Genomic DNA, 10,075 nt, shown 5'->3' with positions numbered 1-10,075 from the left:
TAGGTCAAATTTTGCATCGGGCATATCTGGGGGCCGTGGACCATTCCTGTGTGCTTTAAAACATTAATTACGTTTACGTACATGATTTTTTTTTATTATTTTAATAAAACCCTTTCCTTGGTGAAATGAGCCTTCTACGGACTCATTTTACACTTTTTATGCAAAATCTGGTTTAGGGGCATTTTGAAAATTTTGCTTTGAAAAATAAATTTTGGTTTTGACATAATCACATAGAAAACGTGATTTTAGGGGGGGGGGGGGGGGGGGTTTCTTCACAACATTTTCCCAAAAAATGTCATCTTGGTCTCAAAAACCTTACGTCAAAATCTAATTTTCCAGTGCACGCACATTTTTCAGAAAAAAGTTTGGTTTAAGGGGCATTTTGGGTATTTCATTTGAAAAATAAAAACTTTTCTTGACATGGTCATGTAAAAAACATGATTTTGGATAGGGGTTACTTTATAACTTTTTTCCAAAAAATACCATCTAGGCCTTCAAAATTGCATTTCAAACTCCGAAATCTGTGCAAGCCTATGGCATGTTAAGATGCTTGTCAAGATGCTCGTGGGGATGCTCGTTGGTGCGTGCGCGCAGCGTGTGTTGTGGGCGCCCATGGTGTCCCATCTTGGCCGCCTCGACGTCAATTTTTGTTTTAACCATAACTCATTTGTTCGGACTCCGAATAAGACAATTCTTGAGTCAAACTTTGTTAATTTTTCGTTGTCTATCCAATGGTGTGCTCGGAAGTATCTGCATCTTTTTGAAATTACCATTTTGCTCCTAGGGCTAAACTTGTCCATTTTTAAAAGTTTTTCTTTCGTTTTGTTTTCTTTTGAGTCCTGTAACTTTATAGGAAATCATATTGGCATATTAGGGATGACGTACATTTCTCGAGGCTTTGATTCCATGTGAAAAGATCATTTTGCCTTTAGGGCATACTTGGTCTATTTTTGATTTTTTTCTTCCGCGTTCGTTCTCGTTGAGTTCCGTGGCCTTATGGAAGGTCACTTTGGTATCTTAGAGATGTATTACATCTCTAGAGACTTGGTTTCTAATTTTGCTTTCGCATTCGGGATCCGTTATCGGGTCAAACTTCATCACAGGACGCACTGACTTGAAAAAATAGGGTTGTCACAGACAGTGTGTTTGGTTTCCTTAAAAAAAAAAATATTTTAAATACCGAGCTCCACTGAGGGAAGAATCAGTATCAGCTCATCTTCTAATATTCTTCCTCTTTAATTTCTTCACTAAACAAAGAAAGAAAATTTTCTTTAAGGCATTGGTGCATTCATCCCTTGCCATTATGTTAACACAACCAACATATTCTTCTTATTAAATAAGAACTTCAATAATTTTATGCATGCAAAAATATAAAAGAACAATTAATACAATCATATGCTTTCATGTATTATAAAACAATGTAGAAATTACTTAGACATTTTCATCTCTGGTTTAAATGAACACAAATTTTAGTTTTGAATTTCAAGAGGCACAAAAAATAATTAAATAGGCAAAAACCAATTAAAATAGAAAATTCACTTACATATACAAACTAAAAAGTGATATAAATCAAATAATTCAATTATTAAAACTATCAATGGGAAACAAACTGTTAAGTAATGCATTCGAACTTGGATCCTCTAAGTTAAATATTTTCTAAGTTATCCTAAATTGAATTCTCTGCAAATTGACACGTGACATTTAAAATATATCTATTGCTTGTGTTAAACCACGTCAACTAATTTAAAGAAAGTTTGAAAATTGCACCGTTTTAAGATAAGAAAAATTTATCAAACTTTGAAAACTGCACCATTTTGAAATAAAAAAAATTCATCATATTTTAACGTCGTTCTCTCTCCTCATCTTTTCCCAAAAAGACCGCTCCCTCTCTCTCCTCTTACTTATTCCTACGATTGGAGAATATTTAAGCCTTTGTAATGGATTTTGTAGCTTAAATTTTAAGAAAGAGAGGAATTTTGCAATTTAGATTTCTGAAAAAGAGAGTGAAAAGAGAGAGGAATTTTGCAGTTTAAATTTCAAAAAATAGAGGAATTTTGCAATTTAAATTTCAGAAAAAGAGACCAAAAAAATAGAGTAATTTTGCAATTTAGATTTTAGAAAAAGAGAGTGAACTAGAGCTTCTAGGCTCCGAAAATCATGGGAAAAAAAATTCATTTTTTGTGTGAAATATTCCCCCAATCATGGAAATGAGCAAGAGAAGAGAGGGAACGATCTTTTTCGAAAAAAATGAGGGAGAAAGAAAAACTTTAACGTCGTAAAATATGGTGAATTTTTCTTATTTCAAAATGGTACAGTTTTCAAATTTTCATAAATTTTTCTTATCTCAAAACGACTTGGATTCTCTAAGTTATCCTAAGTTGAATTCTCTGCAAATCTATCTACGGCTTGTGAACTAGAGCTTTTAGGCTCCGAAAATCGTGGAAAAGACATTCATTTTTTGTGTGAAATATTCCCCCAATCATGGAAATGAGCAAGAGAAGAGAGGGAGCGATCTTTTTTGGAAAAGATAAGGGAGAAAGAAAAACGTTAACATCGTAAAGTATGGTGAATTTCCCTTATTTCAAAAGGGTACAATTTTCAAACTTTTGTAAATTTTTCTCATCTCAAAACGACTTGGATTCTATAAGTTAAATCTTCTCTAAGTTATCCTAAGTTGAATTCTCTGCAAATCTATCTACTGCTTGTGTTAAAACACGTTAACTAATTTAAAGAAAGTTTGAAAACGATTCTCTAAGTTAAATCTTCTCTAAGTTATCCTAAGTTGAATTCTCTGCAAATCTATCTACTGCTTGTGTTAAAACACGTTAACGAATTTAAAGAAAGTTTAAAAACTGATTCTCTAAGTTAAATCTTCTCTAAGTTAACCTAAGTTGAATTTTCTGCAAATCTATCTACTGCTTGTGTTAAAACACATCAACGAAAGTTATCTTAAAGTTATCAACGAAAGTTTCGTTAACGTGTTTTAACACAAGCAGTAGATAGATTTGCATAGAATTCAACTTAACTTTCTTTAAATTCGTTAACGTGTTTTAACACAAGCAATAGATAGATTTGCAGAGAATTCAACTTAAGATAACTTTCGTTAACGTGTTTTAACACAAGTAGTAAATAGATTTGCAGATAATTCAACTTAGGATAACTTAGAGAAAATTTAACTTAGAGAATCCAAGTTCAATACATTCAAAGAAATCTCAACTTTTTGGCATTCATTTTTAACAAATTGATATTACCTTCTTCCAACTTTTCAGCCTTTACTAGAAATTTTCAGTACTTAATTTTATTTTAAAAAAAAGGTAGGCTATTTTGATAATGTTATCTATCAAGCATGACTGATTTAGTTCTTATATAAAACTTTTAGGTACTATAGGGATTGGTTTGATAGTACATGGAATAAGCTGTAAAAAAAATGAACATTTTTTTTTTTCTTTTCTAACAAAGTCAACCACTTGAAAAGTTGATCATCTTAGTTTAAAACTTTAAATCAAGGGTAAATAAATCAAACCTCAGGGGGGAAGTCCGAGCATTTTAGCCTTTAAAATACTAATATTGGATGTGATCATACAAATTCTATGATGAGATACTAATATCTTTATACTCAATTTCAGGAGATCTTGCGCATAAATTTATTTAAAGGTGAGAATATTTTGTATCCCTACCTCAATTGTCGAGATAAATTATTGGGAATTAATTCCTACATATAACGCATCTGTACCAAGAAGAAAAGAAAACACAATTTTTTTTTTTTTTTTGGTTGGGGGGGGGGGGTGTTGTAAGAGTGCACCCACCCAACTCAACAGACGCAAGGAAACTTGAACCTTTAACCTGCTACATAAAAGGATAAGGAGCTACCCTTTGAGCTAAAAACTCATTGGTAAAAGAAGATACATTTGCCTGCATAGTGCAGGCTTGTATGAACCTGTTACATGATCATTCTTCAATTCATCCAGAACCTTTTCACTTCACATACTTCATAAACCAGTTTAACATGTCTTCGTGGGCCTCTTCAGCACTCTTGACTGCTGATTCATCGTCAACATTGTATTTCACACTCCATCCATGAGCTACACCGGGGAATATCTTAACAAAGTTATCAATCTGAAATACAGGTTAAAGCTCGTCGTCAAAATGATTACCTTGTGTATGGATCATAGATGCAACATGCATGTAGTTTTAAACTATGTTACTTGGATTCTTCAAAAGTGGTGAAGTATCCATGTCGGATACATATTGTTCGGACATGCGTATGGGATATGTGTCCGACACTTTTGGTTGGGTATGTACTTTAAAAGCATATCCAATAATTTGATTTATATTATATTATTATTTTAAAATAAATTAAATGCCTATATCAAACACTATATTAGATAAAAAATAATAATAATAAAAATAAATAAGAAAAATAAATAAAATAAATATTTAGCAATGTCAGCGTGTCCTTCTGTTTAGAGATTTGACACGTCCGACACGTGGATGCATACCCGTACCCGAGTCCATGTAACATAGGTTTTAAATTTTGAAGCATCAAACAACTAGCTAGTGTGAACTATTGAAAAACAACCATAAAACTTATTTTGATCATCTCTTACCCCAGATTCTGCAGATAAAATCTCCCCGAAATGTTTCAATTGTTCCGGTGGGGAAGCATTATCAATCTCAGCACCCAATATAGCAATTGGAGTCTTAACCTCTGAAATGTCAAATGTCATGCCATCAGTAATGAACAGTTGTTGTGAGCTTCAGATGTGCGAAGCTTACCCTTAATGTCATCTACCGTCATGCGACCAGGATGCAATACAACTGCAGCCTGAATGTCTTCAGTCCACGCTAGTCTTGTAACTACCACTCCTGAGACAAATGCAATGAAACTGAGAATCGTAGGAGCAGAGTCCATTAATTTAGGTCCTTTGTACATGATTCCTATACAAATAGTATCAAGTTATGCAGCTTATTTACCTCCCCAGCAGAAACCTGCAGCCCCTACAGCAGAAACTCCCTTGCTTCTTAAAGCAGCAATTACTACCTTGGCATCTTCACATCCTTTATCCTAAAAGCAATATAATCTCAGGATCAGTTCAAATTGTCCAACAATGACTAATCAAGTGGCAGGATTCTTTCTTCACATGCCCCTCCTTGTTTCATAAAATGCAACTCTAATTGCACCAATTTGCTTTTTACAGCATTTATAACAAGCTTAAATGTTAATCTTAACACCTCCAAGTAAATTTAGATTCCGCAAGGGCCTCAAGAAATGACCTCATTTCTATTTGTTGATGTCGTTTGGATGATACTCCATTCTACATTACCACTTCTGGTGTTAAGATAGAAAAATATTGAAGCGTTATCAATTCTCTTGAAACTTTAGTTTGGAATACTTTGACATTAACATTGAGAAAAACAATGAAAATGCTCTCAATTCTTTATTCGCTTGAAACTAGCACAAAAATTTCAATGACAAATCTAAATAATATTTATGAAGCAAGAAACTAACGGTGCCATGAGCCTTTCTCCATGCTTCTCGATCCAGCAGAGGGTTATCAAGATCAACAGGGTCGCCGTAGAAGAAATCAGGAACCACAACGAAAAACCCAGAAGCCGCAACTTTGTCCGCAAGTTTCCTTCACAAGGATGCAATTCAAAATTTATTTTAATGATAACAGACTAGTGGAGATGTAATGGAGTTATATGAATCTATTTTGGTTTGAAATCAGAACAGAAAAGCAGGATCAGCTAAGAAGCACGGACAATTCTATGAGGTGCCGTGTCCATGTCCGACACCGTGTCGGATACCGACACTTCATGGACATTCATAGACATGTGTCCGACACTTCATGGTTGTGTCCATTGTTTATAAATAAATTTTATTATTTTGGACACTTGGCCGACACATCTTAGACACTTGGTCAACACATTTCGGACACTTAGTTGACACATTCAAGACAGTTGACCAACACATCCTACACTCTTTGTCTTAGATAAAACAAACACACAAAAGTCCTTGAAATAATATTATGAACATCCATCAAATTGTTCAACCTCTAAGGAGCAAAAACATAACTATAGTGACAAGACAGGATAGTAATATCATATATAATATAACATGTTCTTTTTTTATATTCGAATAGTGTCATATTCTAACTTATGTAATAAAATTTATAAATTAATTAAAGTTTTTTACCTGTCTCATTCAATATTTATAAATGAAAATGCGTCAGTGTCCTACTTTTTTAGAATTTGACATGTCGGCACATTCGTGTTGTATCGTGTCCATGTCCTGTGTCGGTATCCATGCTTCTTAGAGGATCAGCTTAGTGAAAAAGCTCTAATAAGTTATAAACTATGTTCAACAGAAAGTTCCAATGATTTCCTTTTCCTTGTTCTCCATTTAAGCTGACACATTTAAACCAAAAGACTGAAATACTGCCCCCAAAACTCTAATTGGTAGAGGAATAAGTGTTTGAAATAGTGTTTTCACCAATGTTCCAGAACAGAAATGGTGTGACATATGGTAGCACATGAAACACCTTGTCTTCCAAGTTGTGGTGCAGTTGAATTTAGGAAGGAAAAAAAAGAGAGAGAAGAAGATAAGAAATAAGAGTTCTTTTTTATTTTATTTTATTTTATTTTTTTCAAAATTTCAAGCAAACATACATCCACTCTATATTTTTGCCCCCACCAGGACTCAAACACTCAATCTCCCCAAAAGGAGAGGAGAGCTTATACCATCTAGACTAAAGTCTTTTGGTAATTAGAGTTTTTCCTAGTTGGTACTCACACACACTGCCTCCACTGAGGTTCGAACTCCTGACCTCTCTTTAGAAAGTAAGAGCCTTGTACCGCTAGGCCACAGGCCTATTGGTTATTGGTAATTAGAGTTTGTGTTACCAAGATGAGTTGGACTTAATTCATTTGTTTAATTGGTAATATACTAGTTTGGAGCAAGTTAGAATATGTATTGTAAACATATGGCCTATGGTAGAGGTACTGCTTCTGGTTCAATCTGAATGCTAGGCAGTTGGTATTTGGGTCAGATTTGAAAGCAACCAAGGGAAAATATGAACCATTTGGCGTTAATAATGTAATGTAAACATTATAAATCCTATTAAAGTACTGAGAATTAAGTTCAACAAAAGAGAGACGTAATAAATTAGCTTGAAACTTCAAGAATTTGTGATAAGTGGCGTTGGCACCAAGTCGAGTTCTGGTAAAGAGTAAGGTGATTCTGGCTTTGGGTTTGGTTTAGTTATATTATTTGGAGGAAAAAAGGACAAAAGGAAATAAGGTGATTTTTTCCCCCCGTCATTAAATTTGATATTGCACATGGTATTTAGATCTGAAAATTGGGAATGATTAATTTTCAAGGTTACATCTTCTGACACACATCATTATGGACTCGTGATGAGTTCCACATGCTGATCACTAGAAGAAGATCCTAAACCATTAGCAATCATAAATTATTGACAAGACGTTGTATTCATTTATCAACATTTTCAATGTTAGTTTTCACATAGAAATATTTTATAATTCAAATTATAAAGGGGAAACAAATCCAAAACCATAGTGTAATACTACATCAAGGTGAATTTTGTACTGGTCAAGCTTCGACATTCAAATATGTTGATTTTTGTACAAGTTTTTTATTGACAAATTTCAGATTAGTTTACGTATGGATTGCCTAAATGGACACAACACCTTGCCGCGTAAGACCATATCAAAATGACATCCCTGATATGAGTGGTCCTTATGTATTGTTTTTCTTACAGGTTCGCATATAGACAATCTTCATATTAGCATGAACTCAATGTAATAATAAAACCGCATAGATGCAAAAATGTGTTTGTTTCCATGTATTTATATTATATAGTATTTCCGTATGCTGAAATGCGTAAGTGTTATAAATTTAATAATCAGTTTCTTGAGTGGTATTGTTCTGCAGGTGGATAGAATTATTGAGTAAATTATGAATTAGGAGTGTCAGCTATTGGATATAGTGGCAGGACTTTCCTCCTATTCAAAATTTCATTTTTCTTTTTTTGGCTTAGTAGGACATATCCAGTCCTCTTTGAGCACCCAATTAACCGTCCCGAGCCCATTCAACATGCATTGGGCAATTATTGGGATAGATATCCGAGGACAGCTCTAGGGGATCCCACAAACTCAGGACCTCCCAAATTTTGATGTGGTGGATTGGCTATCTCATCTACCCACTGGCTCAAACATTTGAGACTATCATCAACTCTCTCACAAAAATATAACTATTACAACAAGTTAGCATTCCTAAAGTTAGTAGCCATGAAGAAAGAATGAATTCAAGTATAATGAAGTGGGGATAGAGGAATGCAAGATAACATGGCAAGGAACATTAGACCAAAAGTGAGCACCAACAAAAAACTATGAATGGATCACTTTCTAAAATGATTTTTTTTTTGGGTCCTAATTGAATAATAAGAGATTCACTTCATTCATCAGATATGGTAATAACAAATACACATTACCTCAATTTTGGAGCTTCATAGCCTGCAAAACATTTCAATACAAAATATAAGTTAATACTAATTCGCCCAGTAACATTGAGAACTAGAAACATATATCATAATCAAACACAATGAAGAATTACTAGTGTTCTTTCCTTTCTTTTGTTGTCTTAGTTATCATCTCTCCTCTCCTTTCCTTTCTTTTTGCCCATAATTTACTATATTGCCCTCTCTTTTCCTTCTAGCTATCCAAACGCACTCTTTAACCCCTTCTTTTCCACAACTCTCTTCCAATTGAACTCCAATTAATCATAGAAAAGCTCCCAATCATTGGGAATCAAAATAATAATAATAAAAAAAAAACAATTATTCAAATCCAAGATTGCATAGCATTAGATATTGTTTGCATAGATATCGCCATCACTATTTAAAAATACCCAGTTCCACAACTCACTAAATCTGAGCTTAAAAGAAGTGCAAAACATAAAAGAATCTATGAAATTCAATACAACTAACGAAGATTGATGTAGAAAATGATGATGGGTTGTTACCGAAAACGTCAGAAACAAGAAGGATCGCGAGCTTGGAATCTTGGGGACCAGTGATATAGGTCTTCAAACCTCCTAGCTCTTGCACACACCCTGCTCCACAAGTTGAGCTGAGGTTTGGTGGATTCACAAAGCACTGCGAGGTTGCCATCGCAAATTATAAACAGGAAAAAAGTAGTGTGTGCATACACACACAGTTATATTTATGTATTTATGTAGATTGTAAAGTGTAAGAGAAATGGAAGGAGTGAGAGTTAACGAAGATAGAATGGGAGGGTCTGAGATGAGATCATGAGAAGGGGGGAAGGGGGGGGGGGGGGAGTGAGAGGGAGAGAGAGAGAGAGAGAGAGGGAGAGATTCAGTTGAGGGAGATTGAATTGAGCTACATCACCACTTACGTCAGAGGAGCGAGATTCAATTGAGGGAGATTGAATTGAGCTACATCACCACTTACGTCAGAGGAGCGAACCTCTACTGGCCCAATGATGTTACCGATGTTACCGAGCAGCATAACCTTTTGACCTGACTACCACCTAGTATGTGGGTGTGTCACACAAAGTGGGACGGAAAGTACAATAGGAAACATCATGTGCCGAGAGTAACGCCCATTTAGAAAGAAGAAAAATGTTATACTTTACAAATTTTTTAATTTCTGAACATTTTTCTTCTTCCTTAATTTGTGATTTTCTCTTAAATTAGATGACTATTTATTTGTCAGTTTATTTGACTGTTTTTTATATTTTAAAAATAAATTTTTTAATATAAAAAATATTTCAATATCAAAAAGAGAGAATAAATAACAAACTTATGATTTTTAAAGATTTATTTATTTAAATTTATTGTTTTTGAATTTGATTTATATTGTTTTATACGATTTTTGATTAATTATTTGGATGGTTGAACGATTATTTGATTTGTGTTATTTAATTATAGTTTGATTATATTTAATGATTTGGCGTGTTCACGGTACTTAATGTGTAAGTAATTAATTGGTTGTTGCATGAGTATGCGTATGTGTAAGTTTGTGTGCATAAA

General features: G+C 33.9%; 1 protein-coding gene across 1 annotated transcript; it reads right to left on the bottom strand.

Annotated features, from left to right (window-relative positions):
- Positions 1-3,740: 3,740 nt before the first annotated feature.
- LOC132295879 (endo-1,3;1,4-beta-D-glucanase-like) lies at positions 3,741-9,366 on the bottom strand. Its single transcript, XM_059794147.1, has 7 exons — positions 9,044-9,366; positions 8,514-8,535; positions 5,510-5,636; positions 4,975-5,065; positions 4,777-4,866; positions 4,608-4,708; positions 3,741-4,116 (listed from the first exon to the last, which is right to left on the bottom strand). Exons 1-7 carry the CDS (start codon positions 9,189-9,191, stop codon positions 3,976-3,978), a joined length of 720 nt encoding a protein of 239 aa, XP_059650130.1. The 5' UTR covers positions 9,192-9,366; the 3' UTR covers positions 3,741-3,975.
- Positions 9,367-10,075: the final 709 nt, after the last annotated feature.

This window comes from Cornus florida, unplaced genomic scaffold, assembly GCF_030987335.1.
Source record: "Cornus florida cultivar Cherokee Brave unplaced genomic scaffold, ASM3098733v1 CherokeeBrave_3.0.0_Hap2_Chr01, whole genome shotgun sequence".
In the NCBI taxonomy this organism is placed as follows: Eukaryota; Viridiplantae; Streptophyta; class Magnoliopsida; order Cornales; family Cornaceae; genus Cornus; species Cornus florida.
This window is presented reverse-complemented; position numbering and strand designations above follow the sequence as displayed.